Source organism: Stegodyphus dumicola, chromosome 4 (assembly GCF_044657685.1).
Source record: "Stegodyphus dumicola isolate Sdum_Otavi_A_Nest chromosome 4, ASM4465768v1".
NCBI lineage: Eukaryota > Metazoa > Arthropoda > Arachnida > Araneae > Eresidae > Stegodyphus > Stegodyphus dumicola.
In genome coordinates, this window is record NC_140771.1 from 173,012,393 (window position 1) to 173,039,802 (window position 27,410).

The following is a 27,410-nucleotide window of genomic DNA, read 5'->3' on the forward strand; positions in this document are numbered from 1 at the left end:
AAGGATATTATGCCTCGAAAGACTGTTATTAAAACATGGGAAATATCAAGTAATGATTCTAATTAGGGCGGTTAGTATAACGCAGGGCGAATTACTATTATTATAACTCCAGAATTTTAGAAGAATTTCTAATTTTTTGAAAATAATATTTTTGGACAATGTCGAATAAATCCGCAAATTTCTGAATTTTCCTATTATTTTTTACACCAAGCGGTAAAGTCGCTGAACACTGGTAGTTCGGTCCGAGATTCGAATCCCGCGAACGGGCTGGCTGCATGGTTCGTGGTTTTCCCCATGTGTAATGTGTATACGAGTCAGTTTCCCTTAGAAAGTCCTCCACGAAGGCATCCCTCCCCTTAGGCAGATAGCCCTAGTGTGCTTTGCCGTAATTAAATACACCACACCACACCACCTATTATTTTTTAAATTTTTATCATAACTGTTACATTATTTTTATATTTAAATAATTTTTATGCAAAGAAATCCTATTCAGTGGCGGAATGGTATGAATACTGAGAGCTCGACATGAGTTCGATACCATGCGAACGGGGTGGTTTTTCTATGTGTAACGTAAATATAAGACAGTTTCCTCTAAAATCCTCCACGATTGCATCTCTCCATTTAGAGCAGATAGCCTTCCTTTCCTTTGCCATATTCAGTTACTAAACTATACAAACTGAAATGTTAGAAAACTGAATTAGCTTAAGTTTTGATGGAATTCTTGAATACAATAAAAGTTGTTTTCCGAAATTACATAAAGCTGCCTTTCGTTATTGCTTGTCATTGGCGGCAAGTATTTCACTGTCAAAGAATTTTTTTCTAAGTATGTGCTTCTTAACGCGAAAAATACATATATATACAATAAAACACATGAAAACAGCGTCCAGTTCAATGATAATCTTCATCTAATATAACGATGGTGAGTAAGATTCTAAATTTAACTGTTTTATATATATGACTTTCAATTTAAAATGCATAATAAAATCTTCAACAAATATTTCTGTTATTACTTCTTTTCTGACAGTTTATCTCCCCACGAAATATTAACGTAAATCATTGACCACAGATTTTTATAGATATCATTAGTGTTAATCAAGGCCCAAATTGTGCCGCCTTCAGCGATACAGTTATTGACCTAATTATAACACCGTATTTTGAAAGCAAAAATGTATAAAAATGGACTCACCTCTTGCTGCTGAGATTGAACGTTGATCTCCTTCAGGAGACTGAACTTTCTGTCGTAGACACATCTGTGCAGCTGATGGTCCAGCATCTGAAAATTGTCCAAGGATCTTCTCACTTGCCAGCTCTTGCCGTTACTGGTCACTTGCACACAGAACCACCACTCGCTGGCGCAGGAGCTTTTTCCATCTACTCTGTCATCCCCTTCGCTTAGCACCACCTGCAATTGAAAACGTTAGCATGAAATTGTGTCACTTCCTGGATTTGAAATGCATTATGCATCTGTTTGAGCGAGGATGAGGGTGCTGCAGCCAGACATTAAAGGATGCTTTTCGGAATTCTTTAGAAGTAACTGTTACTCAAGGATGGAGTGTTAATTCGATCTGAACCGTTCTCAGATGGAAGGTTTTGAATGTCCTATCAAGAGTAGAAAGAGTGGATTAAGAATCGCAGCACGCATTAGGCCAATGTGAGAAAGATGGGATATAACGGAAGGAATTTAGATTTTATGCAACTGGAAACTTAAAAGATTTACTCATATGTTAAGTCGTATCCCTAATCTTAACTTTATCTACTAGAAGCATATTAATCAGATTGTTTTTTACCATTGCTTGCTAACCGTGAAATTCTCAAGTTACTTTGCTCGCCGGAAATTTAATTTAAGCTATTAATAATCAAAAGTCCAGATTCTGAATAATTAACATCTGACTGTGTATAAATATCGATTAGGTTTTTATTACGCTATCTTTATATATATTTAAAATTTTAATCTACAAAAAAAATGATGCATATTGAGAACAAAGAATGTCCTTTTCCATTATAAGACAACATGCGCTTCTGTATCAACTTGATATTATGGTACCAATCGCACATTATTTGTTTTCTATTTGTTTGATTTCCTCTACAAACATTGGGACAAATACAAAAACCAATTTTTGAACAGATTATAGCCGACATTGCTGCCTAACATTTAACTTGAATTAATGTGTTGCGTTTATTTCTTAAGAGAGTTCGTGTTTTCAAACTGAGTATTAAAAAATTACTGAGTATTAAAAATTAAAGTGTTATTTTATTTATTTATTTATAATATTTTTTGCATAAAAATATATAAAGATAGCGTAATAATTAACATAAGAGACAAATATTCAGAGAAATTTCACTACCAGGTGTTGTCGTGTTATGGTGCTGAGTTAATTTGTCGGGTTATTCGAACAATTGTCTATGGAGTTATATTAATATAATGTTATGTTAATAACATTACTTTTTATATAATCAACATTTTTTTTCTAAATTACTTTCGTTATCGCTCCGGTATCTGTCTTCACTTAACTACAGACTTATCAGGGGCCCGAGTAGTAAAGTCGTTAAACGCTGGTAGTTCGACCTGGGCTCAAAGTCTGGCGAACGCCTGGTTGCATGGACATTTCCGTGTTTTACCCCATGTATGGATGCAAACGTGGATATAAACCAGTTTGCCTTCACATCCCTCTCTTAGGCACATAGCCTCGATTTATAATAATTAGCCAAACCAAACCACTTACCTATATATAACTGAATCGGAACAAATGCAAACATCTAACACGAAATTTCATAGTTGGTTAGGTTAGATTATTTAATTACGGCAAAGCCTCGAGGGCTATCTGCCTAAGGGAAGGTATGCCTTCGTGGAAGACTTTCTAAGGGAAACTGGCTCGCATATACGTTACACATGGGGAAAACCACGAAAACACCCATGCAGCCAGCCTGTTCGCGGGATTCGAACCTCGGGCCGAACTACCAGTGTTCAGCGACTTTACCTCTTGGCCGCTGGTGGGCCCAAATTTCATAGTTGAAACATCAAGCATTTTTAAAAACATGCTCATTATGTATAAATATGCACAGCATCGAGTTACAGAAAAAATAGCGCAAGAAATATTTATATCTGCATTTGCATTCCTTCTTTACAAACTCGGGGGGGGGGAGGACATCCATTCATAAAACCTGTCGCATCGACGGATCAAAGAAAATCACTAAAACCTTTAACGAAAGCTTGAATAATAAGCAGCTGCCAATCTCGCCAAATACAACTTGATTACAAGAAGATTAAAGACCGTCGACATAATAAATTTCTGTCAGCACGCAAGGTTGACAACACCGACGAGTGATGGATCTGCGTTTATCATCTGGGATAAACAGGAAGATCATCAACCCTCAGACGTAGTATTCACAAATTCTTTTCTTCCTTTGTTTTTTTCTCTCACTACTTTCTGCGGGGATAAAAAAAAAAGTTTCCGACTGCCCTATATAGCACATTGCATGTGGTAGCCATTGATTCGAGAATTAAAAAAAGAATAGTGAGTAAAATAGAGTCTGAACGTGAGTGGGTTTGTTTACACGCATATGAACATAAGCTTTCATTCATCCACCATTATATTCCGGTGAATGGTAAGCATTGTAAAATGCATCATCAGACAATGAATGGAGATGGAGTTACGGAAAACCACAAAAATACTATGAATAGTAGCGTGTGTAGCAGAATGAAAATTATTATATTATATAAAAGAAAAGGTGAATAGCATACATATTTTATATTTTGCTAACACATACAAACAACACAGTTTATTCAAAACATATAGTACACATTTTGGAATTCTTGGATTTTTTTTCATTACAAAAACGTACATTACCTATCTACATAAAGGAGACGGCTTCTTTATGAGGAACTTTTCTAAGAAAAGACGGCTGGTATCCACGTTATACACAGCGTACAATTCTTGGAGTTCGCTGGAATGTATTCAAGCATTTCGTAACTTTTTGAAAAATTTAAGGTTCCCCCCCCCCCTCTTTTTATTATGTCGTTTTACATTTTTTAATACATTTTCGGGTATTCAAAAGTTTCCAAAAATATATTTATTAGTTATTATATAATATTACGACCAAGTAGTTTAAATATTATTTAAATTCTACAATACAATAAATATAAAACTTCTTTGAATCTGCTCGCTTTCAAGATATTAAACGCCCATTAGTAGACGAGTAGATAGGACAGCTGCATAGTAGTATTTGGACTCGTGTTCAAATCCGATGAAAAGCTAGCTGCGTGGGAAATATTGTGGTTTCTAACGTGCATAATGTGGATCCTAGCTGATTTCCCTTAGAAAGTCCTCCATGAAGGCCCCCTTACCGTTATGCATATAATCTTGGTGTACTTCGCCGTAATTTAATAAAACGAAAAGCATAATATTAAGGAATAAACTGTTGACACAATGCAAACTACGATTTTTTTTTTCGGGAGGAGGGTTGTTTTTACGAGCTTACATTTTAGTAGCGAAAAAAGGAGGTTAGGTTAAGTTATGTCAGCACTAGGCATGTAAGTAACATTTTCAATACCCCTCTCAAATAAAAATGTTTAAACTGTTGTTATAATTAAATATGCATTTGCAACAAATATTAAATTTTTAAAAGTGTTTTTGAAAATATTACTTTTTTTTTCCTACACTTCAGCGTTCAAAATGAAACAGATACGCAGTGAAAGAAATAATAAATAAATAAATAAAACCAGATTTTTACCTTCTCCCAGGAAGCTTTCAGTAATGATATTGGTACTACTTTAATAAGCGAAATTAAAAATGTATTCAAAACATTTTTTAAAATTTTTTATTAAAAATTTTCATTTTGAAAAAGAAAGAAAACAAAAATTCTAGCCACTCAGTTGTTTTTAGATCGTGTATGCTGCCCGCATGCAATCTGTGTTTGAGACCACTGCCCTAGTTCAGGATTTCTTAAACTGTGGGTAACGACTCTCAAAGGAGTCGCCAAAAATTTTAGCAATTTTGATATTTCTTTAACTTATTATAATAATTTTACAATTACCAAATATTTTTACACACACAATGTACCTGAAAATAGATAAAGATAAGACAATACAGACAAAGAAAAAAACGAAAACGTTTCGACGCATTCTTTTTATAATATAAACGTTCATTTCCCTTGCTTTGCACGTGACGCTGTCATTTCGTCTGCTACTTATTTAAAATTTTCGCATTGTTATATTTCTTAAAATTAGAAATAAATGTCAATGACCTAAAACTGCAATAGTATATTACAGTACAAATGAAAAAAATTGAGTTTCACTAACGCGTGTGTCGGACTTGCGCAATACTTATGGGGGTCGTATAATTTTTTTTGTAAATATTATGGGGTCCACGGGTTAGCGAAAAAAATCTCGGTGATAAAAAGGGTCGCGACTCAAAAAAGTTTAAGAAACATTGCGCTAGTTCAAGCGTCCTGGCATATCACCCACAGTGTACAATCGACATCAACACAGGCTTTACAGAGCGAAGGATTGGCAATCGCGTGCAGTCCACTATGGGATAACGTATACAAGGCTTATGATTAGCAATGTGTGCATAATTAAGATGTGTGCATCTGCATAGGACGGATACCGGCATAAGATCGAAACAGGTTTTTGAGAAGAAAGATCATGTGCGAGCCCAGATGGTGTCGATATTGTGAAGCATTTCCTATGTTTTCTATTCCCCAGTAATCCAAGAACTACCAGGTTTTTAACTATATGCTGGGGTAATCATTTGCAGGGCATAACGTACGATCAATGAAGATAACTTTGCATATTTTGCAAATAGCCAATGTGCAAGGATTTATCAGTTTTCGTTGCAATGACTATCCTTTTTGCCTGACTTTATACATTCCTAACTATCTGGTCCTTCCACTATGCTGTACACAAAATTTCCCATACACAGAAGAAAGCAGCCGTAACTGTATATTTCTATTTCATCGCCTATTTTCCAAACCATTATATTATGTTATTGCATTGTTATATAACACTCCTGAAATCGGGGAGAGCTTAACTACAATAAGAAGAAACTTTCACCGAAGCGTGGTAAAGCCATCGCAGTTGAAAAGATTGTGAAATAAAAAAGGACAAGAGAAGGAACGCATCGGAGGGAACAATCAAAGCGTGAGAAAACCACAGGGAGATTATGGCCTTCACCGCTAATTCAAAGGTTTTCAGTTAATGCTACGACAAAGACATATGGAACTATTTGTTGATGCACGTGACACGTCATTACAGACCACGTGCCTTATGATATTTTTTTTTAAAGAGCAATTTTTTTTGTTTGTTTTTGTTTTCTATCTAGCGTTTCTCAACCACGTTTTTCGAGGGAACTTTTGAAATAATCTTTATTTTTCAAAAATCTCCTACGCATATATTTCATAGAATTAATACATTTAGATATACTGTATTTCGTTGACTATAAGACGTACTTTCCCATTTCAGTACCGAAAAAGGACTTTGATTTTAGGTATATAAAATACATAAAAGAAATTACTAAAATATATCTAGCAAATATTTTTCAAAATAATCAGAATCGAATCATTAATAACAATATATGTTTGCTTAAATTAAAAATTTTGAAAAGCTGATTATTTCCAAGCAATTACTATATAAAAAATTCGGCGATCTATAATGCAGTTAAACTCAGTTTGACTTAATCTAAACAGTAGACTAATCTTCGTAATTGCTAGGCGAATTATAGTTTCATTTTTACATTCAAACCTAGAACGACGATGACAACAACATAAATAAAGTCTAGTCGAGAATAAAAATCAAAACATTTATATTCACTTTAGCTTAAAATTACAGCAAACCTAAAAGCGTTAAGAAAATAAATTTTTGCTTCTTGTAGTTACGACAGGCAACCCAGATCCCAATTATTTACAAGTCACAGTCCAAAACGACTAAAAATCTGGCTCTGTCAACATAATTTCAATCAAGTACTAACTTACTCGTAGCGCAGAGCTAAAGGCAGGCAAAAACAGAAGAAGAGTTTCAGCCTCTACAAAACTGAGACTGCCAACTGTCTCTCTCTCTCTGAACTTAATTCTCGCATATTTAAACTCACTTCATCTAGTATATTTTCTAGTGAAATACACAAAATAGTACAAGTACAGGAATGATTCAACATAACATAACAACATCCGATCCTCACCTCAAGATTCAACATAACATGGATCCCAATTTTTGCGATGTTTATATAAAGAAAAACCGGCACCTAGGAATTAAACAAATACGACAGGTTACATCACAACCTCTCGCAAAACGCAGTTTCCCGCATTCTTAGGATAATTATCAGAATTTATGCAAAATGCCAACAATTTCACAAAAATTGACTCTCGCGAATTTTTGCTTCGTTATGTCCCTTAGACTTTACATGACTTAAAATTTAAAGACTTGAAATTTAAAGGTGATGAATATTTTACTGGAAAATGCATTGAAATTAGCTTTTAAATTTTTGATCGTGTGGGCTTACATTTGCTCTTTATATCACCTGAATTTATTACTCCGCAATAGTTCTATGAATTATAACGAACCAAAAAGTTGCTTACCTGTAACAAAACACACTAAGGCTACTTGCCTACGAAAAGTGTGGCGAACTTTCTTAACGTATTTTATTTATTTTCTTAACGTGGAACGTATTTTTATTACACATGTAAAAAAATTATAAAAACTCCTCAACTCGTTCGTCCAAATTTGAAACTAGGTTCAAACTACTAATGGTCAACGGTCTTATCCGCTCAGTAACTGGCGGGTCCAATACGATTTTAAATTAGTTGGTTTGGTTTCGTTTGTTTGGCTATGGCAAAGCAAGCGAGGGCTATCTGCCTATGCTACACACGGAGAAAATCACGAAAACGCTTATGCCACCAGCTCATTTGCCAGGATTTGAAACCAGGTCGAACTATCACTGCTGATTGGCTCCACCGCTTGGCCGCATGTGAGCCATTTTAAATTGGCTAAGTTCCTAACTTCGCCAATTAAAAATGTGAAATGATTGGAAAATGTGTGTGTGATTATGGCGAAGCCTCGAGGGCTATCTGCCTAAGAGGAGGAGTGCCTTCGTGGAGGACTTTCTAAGGGAAACTGGCTCGTATACACGTTACACATGGGGAAAACCACGAAAACGCCCATGCAGCCAGCCCGTTCGCGGGATTCGAACCTCGGACCGAACTACCAGTGTTCAGCGACTTTACCGCTCGGCCGCTGGTGAGCCCCGATTGGAAAATGACAAAGCGCACAAAAACTACTATCTGAGAATAGGGATGGCTAAGGAAAGAATGTCTAAGGATAAGGATGTCTTCATAGAGAACTTTTTAAGGGAAGCTGTCTCATATTTACATTACACTTAGAGGAAAACTACGAAAACCAACCATGCAACCAGACCTTTCGCTTAGATTCTAACCTAGGTCGAACTACCAATATTTGGTGGTCATAATTATTCGGCTACAGGCGGGACCAGCTTAAACTGGCTCTTGTACTTACAATTTGTTTAACAGAACAAGACAAAATGCGCGATGACTGTATATTTAAGAGCAGGGATGCTTCCATGAAGGTCTTTCTATGGAAAGTTGGTCCTATCATATTAAACGTGCAAAAAACCAGAAACGAGCATTTAGCCAACCCGTTTGCCATGATTCGAGCCCAGGTTAGCATTTACAGAATTGGGGCACGTTTGTTATAAATTTAAAATACAGTACAAAACAATTTGATTGAATCTCCTTTTTATGTATATGGAATCAGAAAAGCAGATAACTTATTTCACTGTAAACTTACCCTTTACGATTTTCGCAAAAGATATCACTCGTAACTTTAAAATAAAAATATATTCCTCTCAAATCAGAGGCACCCATCTTCAATACTTAGTTCATTTTAACTTTTTGATGCTGCCCGCGATTCTCACACTATTGATCCCGAAAAAGCAAATAACAACAGAATTAAGTTAAGAAAAGGCGATAAGAGTATGAGTTTGCTTATACAGAATCTTTGAAGTCAATCAAAATCTTTGAGCCATAAAGTTATCTGATTGTAGCGGGATCTTTGTAAACTTATCAACTGTTTTCATTAAATCGTTTTCTATTTTGCCGTAGGAAAAAAAAAAGGTGGGGAGCACCGCTGCAGTTACAAAATTTTGTAGTGCTTTGCTGTTATTACGCTCAATCATTAGATAAAGTGAATGCATGTGAAAATGAAGAGATTCATTATAAAAAGAGTGTTATTCAATCTCGACCTTAAGGTCGAGGTATCTTTGCACATCCGATTGGACGTGCAAAGATACGTGCGCCATCGAATTTGTAGCGACGTTATTCTTGAAAGACGAAATAATCAATGAACGCCTTACGTATTGGATATATACTTGAGACATGAAATCAGTATTTTAATCAAATAGCAACAGAATCCTGTTTATTCGGAGTAACCGAGGAAAAGTTATTTCTGCAAACATTTTGTAACAGGTAACACGGGAATTACATTCCATTCCACATTTTAAGTTAAATATAATTGCAGTATTTTATTCAAAAGATGTTTACATTACATTACACTTAGCTGCCAAACTTTTTTATATCTATGCTGTATAATAAATACTCGTTAACACGAATTACAAGGGACCGACAAACCAAGAATTTGTGGGGACTCAAATTTTATTCTTGGAATTCTTATATAGGTACACTGCAGGAAAAAAATAAATAATATAAATAAAAGGGACAGTTCTATATCTCCGGTTCTACTGGGCCGATTGACGAAATTCAGCTTGCGTTTTTCATGTCTCGAAAGACCGACTTAGGATATGTATTAGATTTATATATAGCATTGTTCTAATATCGGTATTTTGACACAAAATAGGACTTTCTTTGAAATAACATACCTTTTTTTTTTCCATATTTCAATATTACAACTCAAATTACCCAAACTGCCTAGTTTTATAAAAATCGCAGGAGCAGTTTTTAAGAAATTAGCTCTCAAAATTTTAGCTTCTCAGTGTTAAGTGAGTTTAGTATATATTGAGTAATCTCTCTTCTTTTATTAAGCTTATTTGATTCTTCCTTTAACATTTCGAAATTCAGGTTCATTCCAAATAAAATTCACCCATTTTTTATGATTTATTTTTAAAATTTTTATTTTTAAATAATTTTTATAAATTTTCTTAAAAAATTTGAATTATCTATAAAACTTTTACCATCATCTTAAAGTAGACGTATTTCCAAGCATACCTGAAAAAAAATTACAATTTTTTATTCAAAATTTCCGAAGATATACGTTAATTTATATATTGGCGAGTTTTGAAATTTGGCATATTTGCTAAAAGCGGTAAAACATCAAATGTGGTTTAAACACTTTGCTAAAATTATTTGGAAGGAGAAACGATGTCACTTTTTTCCCGGTAAAATGGTAGGAGCGAGGAGTCCTTTTTTCCCGCTCCGGCATAATGGAAGTGAAAGGAAAATTGGTTGCTATATATTAAGAAGTTCGCGAAATGAATTATTCTTGGCCCAAATTGAAAAAAATTCGCCAAGATAAATTTTTGAATTTCTCCGTAAATTTCGCACCAAATTTTACAAAATTTAATATCTGGGCATAATTTGAGTCGTAGAATCGAAATATGGAAAAAAAATGATATAATATTTCAGAAAAAGTCGGATTTTGTGTCAAAATACCTATGTTAGAACATTGCTATATATATATATATGTGGAAATCGTCGACGACCGATGCTGATTTAGCGAATACCTAGCGAGGTGACGTCATCCCAGCTTAGCGCAGAGCGGAGCAGTCGAGACAGCGCCCTTCCAGACGTGGAGAGGAGCGGAGGCAAGCAGACGGCTTGTAAATCCTCCAAGAGTTGGTGGAAACAGACGGTTTCCTTCGATGTTTAAGCGAAGCCGATCATATTATCTAAAGCTAGCTGTGGATGTTAAGAGGATAACGTATTCTCTCAAGTCATGAGCCTACGTGCCTGTGAAACTGATAGTGTGTGAGAAATGTTCATCATTACATGAATCCTGTGTGGACTGAGTATAACTATCATGACATCACCTGTAGTATTAATTTTTACTTAACTTACTTTTTATTACTTTTATCTATTTCTTATTAGTAAAATAAAGCATTTAATAATACAATAGACGCGCTCTACCGTGTGTGTTTTGAAAGTAAATTCTACATATATATCTAATATATATCCTAAGTCGCGCTTTCGAGGACATGAAAAACGCAATTTGAATTTTGCCAATCGGTCCAGTAAAACGGGAAATATAGGAAATGTCCCTTTCTTTTTCCGCACTGTACATACGAACTACAGAATATTATGCATGTTCTCCTAGAAAACGCTACAGTATTACATTCATTACAGTACTGTAACATGAACAAATGTAGGCGCAGATCGTTTTCTGGTGAAAACGTCCTGCATATTGCGCTGTAGCAGACAGGAACGAAAATGCCGGTAACTTCACGACTAGTTGTGCTAACAGCTTCTGTAAAAACTAGCAGTCAATTCGGTGTTGCAGCAAAACATTCCAACATGTCCAAGGCCTTGATGGCGGGAGATGGGAATGACAATGTCCTTCTCACTTTCTTCTGGAGACATTTCTTATACCTGAGCCACAACTGTTTGTGAATTAGATTCCATTGAATCACACACGGCGACACAGTCATCTGCACTATCAAACTCCTGAAAATTAACAACAGCGTTCGCAACATATTGTAGAATATTTCATTTATCGCAGGTGACATGGTGTCATTGTCACCATCTAACTCGTCAGTTGGATCTTTATGTCTCCAGGCTTTGCTAAAATTGTTTTGTATATGTTGTAATGATACGGATTTCCAGGATGCGAAGATAGCTTTTATTGCATCAAGCACACTCCAAGTTCATACTTCTGTCTCCTTTTCAATAGCGCGAACTGCAGCTCTCACTAGTCGCCTTCGATAAGATCTCTTTGGTAGCGCTAATGAAAAGAAATTTCGTACTCCATTTTAATGATCATTTTGCATGATAAAGTCTGAGTTGATCTAAAGTCAGCCATTCAGCAGATATTTCAAAATTCATTGTTCCTCCATGTAATAAACATTCAGAAGTTTTCTCATATCGTAAAATAAATATTTAAAAAGTGAAACAATGAAAACTATGCTGTTGATGATGTTGGCTTAAAAAATGAGAGAAATGAGTGGTTTCAATGTAACCAAATTTTGGTTAAGCGGGATTTTATTGCAACAAATTTCTAGACACCTTGAGAAAAATATACAGGAAAAATAATATACATACATATATACAATACACAAAAGATGGCCTACAAATAAATTTACCTTTAGAAATTCCCATTTCAATAAAATTTTTTGATTGTTAAAAGAATTTGTACAGAAATTTATTGAAATACGGAGAAAAAGTTCGAAAATTTTTAATATGCAGCTGTTTTGGTTGCAGTTATCTCTATTAGGTTACACCTGATTTACAAATATAACATAAAATTCATTATTATAATAAACGTGTGCCAATACGGTGAAAATTGCATCCGTCAAGTAGTGTTTGATTTGCAACATAATAATAATTTCTCATAGTAATAAATGTTTAATGTGATAAATATCATTAACAAGCATTGACTGAAGAAAGAGATACGACGTCACAGATGAAGCTGCATTTCTAGCGCGATCATTGACATATGTCGTCAGATTACGTTATTTAATGTTACCAATTATGTTTGTGTTATTTCTTTGTATGTAGTATAGGCTGAAGCAAGTTTGGCACCATCACATCCTCGTAAGCATATTAGGTATGTCACCGGGTCTTGTTAGTTGCTAAGCTTTCCTTCCTAATTTGGAATTCTGAGGGAGAACACCCCAGAGAGTGGTTCGACGGTTTACCTCTCTTACGCTATCACTAGCCACTCCAGAGTATTTCGGCTTGACGTGTATATTGAGCGCCCCTTTACCCAACATATACTATACGCTTACAAACATCCTTGCCTTCTAAGGGATTCGAAACCCGGACCTTCGACATGCCACTCATCATTAACCTTTATTCCGTTTTGGCGGCTCTTTGTATACACGATGTTCCAACCTCTCCATAGATAGTGTGTCTCGTGAAGTCAGTCGCGATTTTCCTACGCACGGGGTTTAATTTTTTAATCTGGCAACACAAAATTGTAAGAATGAAATGTTTATGTTTAGAACAGTTGCATGTATAATAACAAAAATAACATGCGTATATAAACGCAATACGAATGGTAACTTCATAATCAAAAGTCGCAGGTTATCAGTTCTGGAAACCTGAGTCTCAGTTCATAAATAATGACTTATTACTTAGCTGTCATCAAAAGCTAAAAATTAGTTATTTCACAGAAAATGTAATGCTTCATTGCTTAATTAATGTAATGCTTGTAGTAATGCTTCATTCTGCACCAGTTAATTTTTGAGACAATTTTAAATCTAGTCCCAGAGATTTTCTCAACCGAAAATGGTCTTATCACAATAGACAAAATGTTTCCGCACCAATGTATTGCTTTTGATTGATGTGGCGAACTTTTCGTGTTATACTTCGGTATTGTTGTCAGTTTTGTTGTAATTGCATGTACTTATAGAACCACTGAAAGTGAAATGGACTTCTTCCACCGAAAAGAATCATTTGTAAATTTCTATAATTTTCTGAAAATGTCGCATTACAAATGTTTTCCACTTTTGCGGAATTTTAGAAGAATATCTGAGAAACTTTATCTTTAAGTTTATCCTAAGTGTAACTTCATCCTAAGTGTTCTGCAGACGCTTCCGCGTGGAATGCCAGCTCAAAGCGAAACTTCAGAGTTCTCTTTGTATTGATGACAGCGACAGAGATCCCAGTTCTTCGGCAGCTTCAACAGCAGCTGGGATACATGTCATCGGTCTTTTCAAAAGATTTCTTAGAGGAAGAGTTGTCATTTTTCTCACATCATTATCATTTTTCTCACACCTTGCTTGGGCTCTCAGGAGGGCTGCAAGTTTGCAGCTGGTATTTCCTTATTAAGGAAATAAAATTTCATAGAGAGTGCGTAATCAGCTATAGTAACAGCATGCCGTTAAAAGTATCTTTTTTTTTTTTTTTTTTTTTTTTTTTTTTTTTTTTTTACTGAAACTGAAACTACCACGTCAGTATTGGTAATGTATCTCCTGCTGGGCATAATTGTAACTAAAAAAATCGTACATTAAAATTCGTCTAATCAACTTCTCCTCCCCCCAAAAAAATATTAATTAGAGCATTTCTCTGCAAAGTGAGTTACGGTAACTTGAAAAATGAAATTCGAATGTTTTACAAGTTAACTCATTTTTAAATCATTTGTACACCATCACTCATTATCATTATAACTCATTATCATCACTCATTATCATTTTAAATCATTTGTACACCTCCACTCATTAAGGATATTTGTACACCATCATATATAGTTAGTAATCATTTTTCTATAAGAAATTGTCCGGTTACTTTTCTGGGCGCACTTTGTATGCATACGATAATCGAAAGAAAGATATTGAACTATGTGTATTGAACAGAAAGCAAATATTTATTTTTTTCAACCGTAAAAGACTATTCAGAACTACATTAGATATCATTAAGAATACCTTCCGCAATATAAAAACAATGGCTTTACAAAACTACTATTTTTCTCTGATACCATAAACATATCCTTCGGACTTTTGATTTGTTTAGCCAACCCTGACCTAAATAGTAATAATAAAAAGAAAAATTCAAACTTTTAAAATTCTGTGAAAAGTAAATATTATAACTTCATTACTTCCATTTCTGAAATACTGCAAGTGTTGCTGGGAACAGAAAAAGGATACCGCGACTCTCTTAAAATGAAAAAAAAAAAAAAAAAAAAGATTTTGTCCTTGTAAAGCGCCATAGCGTGACTGGCTCGAATCATCGAAGCAATCTCTGTCTACAACTACAGAGCAGATTCGGCAAGAAAGGGTCGTGTGGGCGCATTATTCATACCTCACGGTTTCCTATTGTGTGAGAGGTAATCAACATCTATTAGCCTCAAAATATCACTCTCTCCAGACCTCCTGCCTCACACTCTATCTCCTCTTTTCCGAATGCCGTTACGGGGAGGAGAAAATTGCTGTTAATAGCAGGATACAACATATCAGGTGAAGGATTTTGCCCCAATCTTGCAAACAAATGCTTTTTTAACACACAATTTCAGTTTTGTTTGACTATTCTGGAGTAAAAAAGAATTATGAGAAAAGAGTATATGTTACATAAGGGATTTATTTAAATACTTGAGTCACGTGAGTGAAAGTGTTGTTTGCTCTCCTGTTTTGTAAATCTGTTTCTTTCTCTTGTTAAAACGAGATTAATTATTAGTTTAATCAATTCGATTCACTTCAGTAAGGTTCTTTAAAAAGTAAAACAAAAGCGGCAATATTGCTGTTTGATAAATCTAACCTAGATTGAAAATGTACTAATTATTATTGGATGATTGCTTATCGATTTATGATAGGATTGCATTCTCATAAGTCTGTCGCAGTTTGAAGAAGTATCTAATGACGCTTAGTTTGCTTAAAATGTGGTGGTGTGGTGTGGTGTGTTTAATTATGGCAAAGCACACTAGGGCTATCTGCCTAAGGGGAGGGATGCCTTTCGTGGAGGACTTTCTAAGGGAAACTGGCTCGTATACACGTTACACATGGGAAAAACCACGAAAACGCCCATGCAGCCAGCCCGTTCGCGGGATTCGAACCTCGGACCGAACTACCAGTGTTCAGCGACTTTACCGCTCGGCCGCTGGTGGGCTTTGCTTAAAATGTATTCATATTAGTCTACAATTTGATAGAATCATTTTACATAAAACTTGTTTTATAAAAATATGTTGAAGCCCATATGTGAATTATTGAATATTATCGTGAACTGAAAAACATGATGCAAAGATATTCATCGTTAATATAAATATAACCTACTTGTACAAATGTGTACAAATATTCACTGTTAAAGTAAACAAGCTTACTGGGATTAGACAATGTTTCAAAAATTTAAAAACGAAATATATGGTCTTAAAATTAAGCAGCATTAATAATCGAAGAGGGATGAACAATCAGTCATGACTTCTACATGAAAAAAAAAAAAAAAACTAACGTTTGTAAAATTACCTCATTGGTAACAAGAGAAAAGAGCAGATGCAGAAATCAGTTGAAAAGGTCTATCAATACATCTGTACCAACAACAAATAAAACAAAAAATCTGAAAGAGTTCAGATCTTAACGATCGTCCAAAAGTATTTGTTAAGGTATTCTATGCTCTCATTGTGCTCGCAGTCTAGCAGTCTGTATTGCATTCACTCTTGTTAGTTGTATTATTAAGCACTTTTTTCTTTACATTTACGCCATATACGATTCAACAGTAAAATTACAAAATATTTAAAAGCAGCTTTTCTGTCCTTTCTCAGTTCATTATATCGATGTTCAGTTTTCATGGTAAGATGACTTTGTGTGTTTTTTGTGTGTCTTTTTATTAACATTTTTTGTGTGTCTTTTTATTATTAACGTTTTGTGTGTTAACTTTATATCTAATAAATAAAGTTAACACACAAAACTTTAATTCAACACATAAACTTCAATTTAACGTCACATAAACTTCAATTCAACAGCAAAGTCACAAATTATTTAAAAACGACATATCTTTAAGAATTTCCAACAGACAGTCTCCCGAGCAGGAAATAAAAATATTTTATTCCGTACAGTGTTGCCACTGCTCACTTTCAAATTGTTGAGTTTGTTACTTAAAAATTCCGTAAAGTTTTACAAAATATGAAATATAAAATTTAAAATTCGGGCTTTCAGGTGCACATGTTCGGGTTGGAGGACTACATTATTCCAAATTTAATGGCTTTAGCTACCGTCGTTAATTTTGTACCATTAAAAATATTTAATAATTTTTATTCAAATTTTAAGTAATTATTTACTTTTTAGCTTGATGTCTATATATTAATATTTTACTTCCTTTTTTGGTTAAGAGGTAAAAATTGTATTTTATAATTATAGTAATAATAATATATGTAGGTAAAGACAGTCCAATAGTTAAAAAGTATTTAATTAAAACCTACTAATGTGACGCAAAATATTGCGAAATTAATGCGAACCAAATTAGAATAGAATGCGAAATAAATCTACAAAATTAGCTAACTAACTAATCAAAGGAAAGCAAAAATCAAAGAATATGAAGCATAAAAACCTGGCAATCAATCCTGAAACAGAATGTAAGTTAAATAGAAAACAAAACAAAATAAAAGCTGCTAATTCTATGAATCAAAGATAACAGAATTATCAGCAAAGCCACGTTTCTGAATTATATTTCTACAAATTGGAAAAAAAATTAATAAATAAATAAATACCCTCCCTCCCCCCCAAAAAAAATCTGAAAGCTTTCAGATTTTATATGACGCCCAAAGGGACTTTTTTTAACGTTTTGTGTGTTACCTTTATTTATCATGTTCTTCGCACTTAAAACATACAATTCAATTCAACAACAATAGCACAAAATATTTAAAAGAATATATCTTTAGAATTTCCGATATACAGTCCTGCGTTATCTTGCTGCATATCCCCCCCCCCGTACAATGTTCCCATTGCTCGCTTTGGAATCGTTGAGTTCCTTAAAAACTCATAAATGATGATGGGAAAAAAAAAAAAAAAAAAAAAAAAAAAAAATTTGGGGATACTTAATATCAAAAGTAAAGGAATAAATTTAAAAAAAAAAAAAAAATCTTAAAGGTTTTAGATGTACGGTCCAAAGGGGCGCTTTTTTTGAACATTTTGTGTGTTATTTTTATTTATTAAATATCATGTTCTTCGTACTTAAACAATAAAATTCAGTTCAAGAGCACTATCACAAAATAATTTTAAAATGAGCATATCTTTAGCATTTCCGATACATAGCCTCGCACGCTGCAGATAAAAATGTTTTTTCTGTAGAACGTTGATGCCATTGCTCGCTTTCAAATCCTTGAGTTTATTAATCAAAAATTCGTTAAAGTTTTACAAAATATGAAATCGATGATAAAAATAATTCCAAATTTGGGCTTTCCAGATGCCCATATTCGAGTGGAGACGTATTATTCCAAATTTGACGGCTCTAGGTACCGTTCTTTTATCACAATGCGAGAAACATACACACATTTATGTAGATTCTTCATTATTTAATTTCTTTATGTATAATACAGCGCTCTATTATTTGGTGGCAACAATTTAAGAAGTACTTCGCCGTTTATAGCGAATCAACGCAAAATGCCAAAATGAAATTAATAATAGCCCTTCTAGGCAAATTGTCCCTTTGGGCTAACAAAAAAAGATTGGCAAATAAACGATTCAATTGAAAATTAATTTTGATTTAAAGAAATTGTTTAAAGCTTTCTTAGCGAATGTTAATCAATAGTAAAAACAATGCTCACCTGTAGTCAAATTCCCAACCGTATCAACACAAAACATGTCAATCGCATTTTTCTCAAGCCAGAGCATTCGTTATCTCGCAGTTTATCCTTTAGATGCTACCTACACAGCACGCTGTTTAAAATATCACCCATCGTGCACCACGGCCGCAAATCAAGTAGCAATAATTTTCCTCTCCGGTTTCAGAACTGGCTCATGTTTCGAAATCCCTCGACTTCGGTATCCAAGAGAAAGGACGCGTATGCGGTATCTCGGCGAATGATCGAGGGAGCGTCATCTGCTGGGGACCATGGACCTTGCTGGGGACAGTCGCGGGAAAAGATAACTCGGTCACGCGGAGCTGAGACCGCCAGCCCGTATGATGTATCCGTAACTGCAACTTGGAAGCTCTTCCTATTCATTCAATTCTGCCTGCCGTTCATACAAATTTCGGGGAAAGCGTACAAATTGAAAAACGCGTCAGGTTTGAGCGCACAGTGATTCTTGTTATCGTAGTGCACATTAGTCAAAGACCGTCTAACGCTTAGTTGATAAGCTATATTCATGTCATATTTCAGAGTCTCCTTAGAAAGGTGCACAAACATAATACAGCTGTTCTTGATAAAACACGCAAATGTTTTAGGACCAGTTTTTTAAAAACGAATTCCAGAAAACGTTTCAAATGATAAATGCAGCATTTATTGCATCAGCTTTTTTAGAATACTACCTTGTTACGGACAGAAATTTCTTTGCTTAACCGTTTGCTTTCATCCAGTGAACATCTGCCGTATAGATTTGAAAGTTAAGTAAAAAACAGGAATAAATTTTAGGTATAAAACAAGAATCAAACCAGATTACTTTTTTCAAGCAAACTATGATTGGAGATGAAAACTTGGTCCTTTGTTTATGGTCATGAGATAAAACACCGATTACATGCTTGGGTTGGAACAGAAAGGTCATTACGATCACACAAATTTCGATTAAGAAAATAAAACCTAAAGACCGCGTGGTCGACATTTTTGGTTGAAAAGGGATAATTCACAAAAAATTTGCTCCTAAAGAAGAGACGTTGAACTCCGTATTTTATAAAGACGTAGGGACAGAGTTCTGAAGAGAATCTGTGCGTTAGATCTGAAAAAGTACACAAAAATAAAATGGTTAAAAATAAATAAATATTTCGAATGCTGCATGACAGTGTGGTGTCATGCAATTCTACTATTGTCAAGCACTTATTAACAGAAAAAAAGTGCTATGATTATCAGTCATTTCCTTATTCAATACATCTAGCACTTGCAAATTATTTTCTCTTCCAAAAGTAAAGTTTTACAAGAGTCATTATTTTAATAACACTGAAGAGATTAAGAAAACTGCAATTAAAATTTAAACTGTGTTCTCAAAAATAAGTTCTGTGAAGGAAACCAAAAGTTACATGAACGTGCCAAGTGCTGTATGAACCTACAAGGAATGAATATTGGAAGGTGAAAATTGCTTTATTAAGTTTTGATACTGTACGAATTTAGTCCTAAAATTTCGGAGACTCGCTGTGTATGTTTAAACTGTAAATGCTTTATATAAAATGAATCCTTTTACTCTCATTGTGCTTACTATCGTTAAATGACCGTTTACATTGAACCGTAAGCGTCTTCAGTTTACTGTTAACCATCTTTAAACCGTCTACAGGTGAGAGTCTACGGATTCCTTGTATATTCTAGATTCCGCAAATCAAAAATAAAAACTCAAAAGTTTTTTGAATAAATTATGAAGTGCAAAGTTAAACACATAAAATAATTAATCAAATAATAAATTTTATATTATATCAAGAAGTTATTATTTTATTGATTACTAAATTAGTAGCTTTTTTAATATAAAAACAAAAAAAAATTAACCAAGTTTGAAGACCACTGCTAAGTATTATCAAAAATACTATTAGGCAAAAATTTTACCTTACGCTTGCTTTATTATCAAATTTTATAAGGAGAATATTTCGATTTCAGCTCGCTGTCTCTCGTCCTCAAGGATCACACGTATCATCATCTTAAAAGAGCATAATTATTGCTCTTTAAAGAATAGCAACATAATGTTGTCTGATTCCCACGAAATCCATTGTTTTCGTCAAAAATATCTCGCTCAAGGAGCAAAATTATTGTCATTTTAAATGAGCAAATTGTGGCGAAGGGGTCCTAAAAATAGTAAAATGCCCTTCGCCGGTTTTTACTTACTTTAGTGTTAGTATAAATTAACTATAAAGACTAAGCTGTAACATACTCACATCCTTATTCCAACTGCCGAGAAGAATTCTAATAATAATAAAAAAAAAAAATCGTTGCCTTCAAACCAAAAAAACTTTTAGATGATTTCATTTTCAACACAAATACCTTAGCCTAAATGAGAAGAAAAAGTATCGTCATTTAAGGAGCAAAAGATATTTTGTCTTAAAGGAGCAAAAGTATTGGTCTTTAAAAGAAAGCGACATACATGGCCTGATTCGATCAAAATCTATCAAGACAAGAAACAGAAATATCGTCGTTAAAGCAGAAAATTTATCTTCATTGCAAAGTAGCAAATTACTCTTAACGAACAGCGACATCCATTGTCTGTTTCCCTTGAAACCAAAAACATTTTCATAAAAACAAGAAGATAAAAAATACCGTCATTTAAGGAGCATGTGTACCGCCATTTTAAAGAAAATGCGCTGTCTGTTTGCCTTAAAATCGATAAAATTATCGTCAAAATAAGAAGGGAAAATATCGTCGTTCAAGGAGCAAGAAGTATTTCTTCTAAAAGGAGCAAAAGTATCGTTCTTTAAAAAAGAAAACTGTGTGTTACTCGACTTCCCGAAATCTATCAACAAAGATACAAAAGTACCATCGTTTTTAAAGGAAGAAATGTATGTATGCTTTTTAAAGAAGAATGGCATACGTTGTGTACCTTCCTCGATATCGATACAGTTTACGTCAAGTTAAGGAACAAAAATATTCTCATTCAAGGAGCAGTGTTATCTTCTAAGAATAATACTTTGGCTACTTAAAGAACAGCAATACATACAGTCTGACTTCCTCAGAATCGATAGTTTTCTAAATTAACACCAATATAAAACTGAAGTTTTTCTTGACTAATTTTTTACTCAAACACGTATCTATTCCTGATATTCGTAATTATGCAAGTATTTTAATTATATTGGTGCCTTTCCGGTTTTAATATCCCTCAGACACTGCTGTAAACATGTCTGAACGTAATGATTTATTATGCAATATCGTTACTGATTATTATTTGAATATAAAATCTAAGCGTCGAAGTCCGTTTATCACAACCTGTGATATAATTTTTTTCGTGTATTTTTAACGGAGATACAAAAGTACAACTGATAAATAACATATCAATGACATACCGGAAATAATGCGTACCAACACGCAAAAGTGAATTCACAAAATGAAAAAAGGTTACTTATGAGCGGAAAAAAAAATATTATGAGTCATCGAACCGCGGAAACAAAAATAATGAATAATTCATCGATTCCTTGTTCCACAGTTTTTTTCTCCCTTTCTCTCGCTTTCCGCTCTGCAGTAAAACCGTCCATAACAGACTTTCAGTTTTTCGGATTACAAGACATTAAGTTACGCTACCAGATTACCATCCACTCGTTTAATCAACTACGCGGCCTGACAAATTACCAGTTTTGCAAATTGTTGCCATTCCATGCAACATTAAACTTATTACTAATCTTTACAACTGTAATACTACGTTACTTACCCGAAGCTGGGCGCCTTTGCGATAATATTAAACTAAACATTTTATAAGGAATAAGTACACTTTCTTGGAAAAAAAAAAAAAAAAAAAAAAATCGCGGCTGCTGGATGTCATACGATTTCTATATTATTCTAGGTTGTAGTGAAAAGGTTAATAAAAGCTGTTTCGTCTTTTATGGTTATGAAAAACGTTGTTTTAAATGATGTTTAACAAGGTTTCCTTTAGTGAAGCTGAAATATCACCGTTGACGTCGTCAAACAATAGCATCTTACGTCAGGTTCGTTACACAGTTTTACGCTGCAGAGATTTTCTTTACTGAATTATATACGTACATTGTAGTGCTATCAAGAAAGAAGATTAGCATGAGGATAAAATAAAATGATCATCAGCATTTTTATTTTCAGTAATTTTCATCAGCAAAGATTTAAAAAAAATCATTTTTCACATACACAGAGTAAATTTTTATAATTCAAAAGAGCTTCCATTATTTAAAGAAAGATGAAAATATCAAAGCCCTTAAAAAAACTCCATCAACAGAGAAGTATAAAAATGAAAAGATTTTCACATACACAGTGTGAATTTCGGTAATTAAAGAAGCTTGTAAGAAATTTTATGTGGAAATATATTTTAATCGCCAAAGAGGGCGTAAATCTTTCATGATGTATATATACTTCTTGTTCTTGGATCTGGCATCCGCCAGTTGAATGTGTGTTAGACTTGAATAAACTTGGCAGTTTAGATACCTGATTTGTAGTGTTCATGTATCTTGATGTTATATGTGTTTCGAATTAGTGTTTTTTGAACTAAGATATCTTGCAATTCTTGACAGTTAATGTAATATTTTATACAGCTTCGACCGCAACTCGAAGAAAGATCACTGCTCACGAATGTCAAATGCCAGTGCCCAACAGGTAAGCCGAATTTAAATCGGTCAGGTTTCAATGCCAGTGTTTCAACAACAGCCAGTAGCTTGATTCAATCAAAAAGAATAAATGCAACAATACTAAAACTTAAATTCCAATTAAAATGCTAGGAGTTGTCAAACGTCTTGGGTACCTATTGTGAATGAACGACTTTTCCTAGCGTCCTCCTAGTTTGATAAACAGTACACAGTATATGGAATTCAAGGATGTAGTGCTATTTTTCTCTGATTATCCATCTCTCCACAGAACATTCGTTTCGACAATTTTCAAGAGCACTCCTGCGATAAGTTTAGTGTAAAAGACATTACGCAGTTATAATTCTCATACCATTTCTGGCTTTCCAGCCCTAGTTTAGTTATTCACTATACAGTCATTTAGGATGATTTATTCGAGATTCGAACTCGAGTCTATCGAAATGACAGCTTACCATCATACAGTTCGCTGTATGCTTTTTTCCAGACTTGAAACTCAGACTTACAGCATCAACCACCATACCATTGGGAATGGTATGCATAAATTTAATAAGTCTTAAAATTTGATTTCATGATTTTTCATTCAAAGTTATTCATTTTATGAAGCCCTCACGCTTATCTGACTTTACCTTCTGCATAACGAGGTTGAAAGAATTTTGATAATTTTGCAAAATTAGTATGAGCGAAACTCAACTTCAATAGTTTTATTCACACTGCGCCTCAAATAGAAGGATTCTGTTATTTTACTTCCAACTCAACCCAGTTCAAAACTATTCCCTCATCTCATTTGTGATACACAGTCTGCAATTTTACAAGACCTTTTATAAATAATAGAAGGTACAGTGAATGCACTGAATTTTTATCCGAGTACAGCTTAGTACTTTATTAGATCCATTCCTTATTTTTACTTTTATAGACGTGTTAAAAAAATCCTCCACAATAAGTAAAAAACCTAAAAGTTTTTTGAACCCCTTTCGGTTTTAATACATTTCATCATATTTTCAAGAGCTATCTGAAAAATCTCTTAACATAATTGTACAATATAACGCAAGAGGTGAACTTATTGCCCCATTCTGTCTTCCACAGTTTCCACTAATTTGTACTACATTTTTAAGATTTGAATTGGATTATTTGCAAAGCATACGAGGGCTATATTGACTTAAATGGGAACCAACGGCAGGCAAGCTAGAAACAGGGAGGGATACAATTTTTGGTCCTAAAGAAAGATCATATGCTAACATATGCTAATATAAGGCACATAACTGTTGTGGTATAGAAACAGAAGGTTAAGAATCATGAATCTCACCTTCATTACACGTATACAAGGCATCAATCAAATTTTGTTAGCTTTCTTACAGCTTGATGCAACTAAGGCTAACGAATCCTCCATTTTAGGCAGAAGGAGACTAGCCAGTCAAAATCATCTTGAAGGGAGTGTATGAAAATTCCTTTATGCTACGAACCGGAGCCCTCGATGCCGGAATGTAGACCTATACAAAATAGAACTTTCTCCAAAGCCAACGTTTCTGCACCGTCCCACCGGACTCTCGTCTCCCTTTGAGTACATGGAGCTCACGATGGAAGGAAGTAATAGTGACTATGACACCGTGTTCTTGCACGAACTTCGAAGGCAGAACGCGATTCTTGGGTACTGTTACCTACTTAAATGCTACTACTACTACCTTCCAGCACAGCATAGGCTGCCCATTCTAGCAGCAGGAGCCACTACCTTCCAGCACAGCATAGGCTGCCCATTCTAGCAGCAGTAGCTACTACCTTCCAACACAGCATAGGCTGCCCATTCTAGCAGCAGGAGCCACTACCTTCCAGCACAGCATAGGCTGCCCATTCTAGCAGCAGGAGCCACTACCTTCAACACAGCATAGACTGCTCATTCTAGCAGCAGGAGCCACTAACTTCCAGCACAGCATAGGCTGCCCATTCTAGCAGCAGGAGCCACTAACTTCCAACACAGCATACGCTGACCATTCTGGCAGCAGGAGCCGAATTTGTGTTATTAACCCCACAGTCGCTACTATCATAGTATGATGCTAAGCCTGTGTACGCCACCCCATATGGTAAATGTATACGAAAGATGGGAAACGACGTTTGAGTTAGCAATGACAGTCAAAAAGCTGTTTCTGGTTCGGAATGATTTGGGACTAAAACTGTCAGTGCCAGTGCTAGAGTTCGGAAGAGCTGAATACGGATATCACGTAAATCATAGATTGCAACAATATCTAACTTCAGTTTAAAAAGAGTACGATTCAGTACAGTGCTACTTAAAGTAATTTATAAATTAAAATTACAAAAGCATTAGTACACCGTGTAAAAAATCTTGCAGGCCACTAGAAAGTTGAATCGTTATTGAAATCGTAAATATAGGTTTGGGGTGAAATATCCGAACCGTTAAAATGCACTTTAACATTTTCGGTAATTTAATTTTAAATCTCAAAAGGAAAAATCTCATGAAATTAATATAATTTTAAACAGAAATATTTTAAATTATATTTTTATTTTAATAAGTTGCTTTAGCTATAGATGAATTGTTGTCATTTTAATAAAAAAATACGGCAGGTTTTTTTTTTAAATCGAATGTTTAAGTTCAGTTAGGTTACTTGAATATGACAAAGCATACAAGGGCTATCTGCCTAAGCAAAAATGATGCCTTCGTGGAAGAATTTCTGAAGAAAACTGGCTCATATTCGCGATGCATAAGAGGAAACGAACGAAAACCAACCATACATCCAACCCACTCGCCTGCGATCGAACTTTGCGGTTTTAAAGCATTTGGCCACTGGTGAGGCCAATTTTTCAAATGGACTTCAAAATATTTTTTAGATGAATTTTGAGGTGATTTTTTGTGTGTTTTTAAATCCATTTAAAAATTAACCAATTAGATTTTCTATAAAACACTGGAACATTCGTTCCATGTGATGTTTTCAAATTTTGTTACGTCCTGCAGCGTATTTATTCTATTTTAATTTTAGAATTTTCGAACCAAATAAGTAAAGCGGACATATTATAAGTATCGTCTACACGCCAGAGTTGAAGAATACAGCATTGTTTGGGTAATCAGTCACCAGCTTAGTAAGAGTTTTCCTATTGTTTAAAAATATGCCCTGATTTGAAACTCTCCGAAGAGATAGTATTTTTTATTATTAGAATTTCTTATCTTCTATGATTCACTATTTTTATCTTAATATTGCATCCCAAATTTTTAAAACAACCTATCCTGTCTTTAATCCTGATATGGTCACGCAAGAAACACGCTGTAGATAAAATTAGCCACGATCCTTGAAAGAAACTAAAAAGAGCAAACGCAGTCTGTAAAGAAAAAGAGATAAAGAAACAAACAGAACGAAATACTTATCCTCGCGACTGATTTTTAAGATATTTATGAAACTAAATAAATAAATTTTTGAATCTTAATTAGCCGAAAAAGCTTACATGCCAAGTCTGTGTAGATAATTCGTAAATGGGAAAGTTGGTTAAATAAAAAGGATGTGCAATAATGTTTTGATGGATGAATCAAAAACTTGAATGCAACATAAACACACATATTTAAAACTATCTAGGAAAATTACTGGCCTCAAGAGAGTTTTAAAAGCAAGTTACCATTAATTTTACCTAAAAAAACAGCTAAGATTCAGATTAATTAAGATTTAGTTTAGGGCTCAAAGTAAAAATTCAGTACTCCAAGATCTATGTTAATAAATTTCTATATAATATTTTAAATACAAATTAGAAACTTTTTAGTTCAATTTAGAAACACCTCTGTCATATATCAAAAGCAGCCACTTATCAGGTTATAAAACAACATAAGAGCCCAGCCATGTTGAGTTCAATCAGCATTTTGGAAAAGGGCGCTCAAGAAAGAAGGAAATGTATCATGAAAATTATTAAGTTGGCAAGATTTGAGATTTAAAGATAAAGTTTACGATTTAAAGAATAAAATCCATAAATAATCAAACCCTAAATAAAAATCAAATATTTAAGTTAAGAACTAAAATGTTTTTCTCAAATCTTATTGATTATTCATCGAATACCTAGACTTAAATGAACAAAAATTAACGCTTTTTTGCGGTGAAAATCAAAAGAAGTAGTTACGGATTACTTCTAAATATAAAAGCAAGAATCATTTATAATCTTTTTCAAGCACGTTCCGATAACGCTCAAAGTAATCAATCACGAACAGATGAAAATATATTAATACATTCTACAAACAGCGTGTTAGTCATTTCAACAACCTGCGAGGATAAATTTCGATCTTCGGGTAAGAATGATGAAAATATTAGTTAAAGCATTTGTAGTATGTATTGTCATTCGTGCGTGATTCGTTACTTTAAGCGTTATCGGAAAATACT

The 27,410-nt window shown here is 34.1% G+C and overlaps 1 protein-coding gene across 6 annotated transcripts in view; it reads right to left on the bottom strand.

Annotated features, from left to right (window-relative positions):
* Nucleotides 1-27,410, bottom strand: part of LOC118197748 (uncharacterized) — a 429,345-nt gene that overhangs the window by 89,585 nt on the left and 312,350 nt on the right. For 5 of the 6 annotated variants that reach the window (XM_085815784.1, XM_085815785.1, XM_085815783.1 and 2 more), the window contains one exon: nt 1,187-1,402. In XM_085815784.1, coding sequence (XP_085671910.1) covers nt 1,187-1,402 — 216 coding nt within the window. Of the gene's footprint in view, nt 1-1,186; nt 1,403-18,424; nt 18,751-27,410 lie in introns of those variants that run through there. The other variant, XM_085815789.1, reaches the window with a different exon arrangement.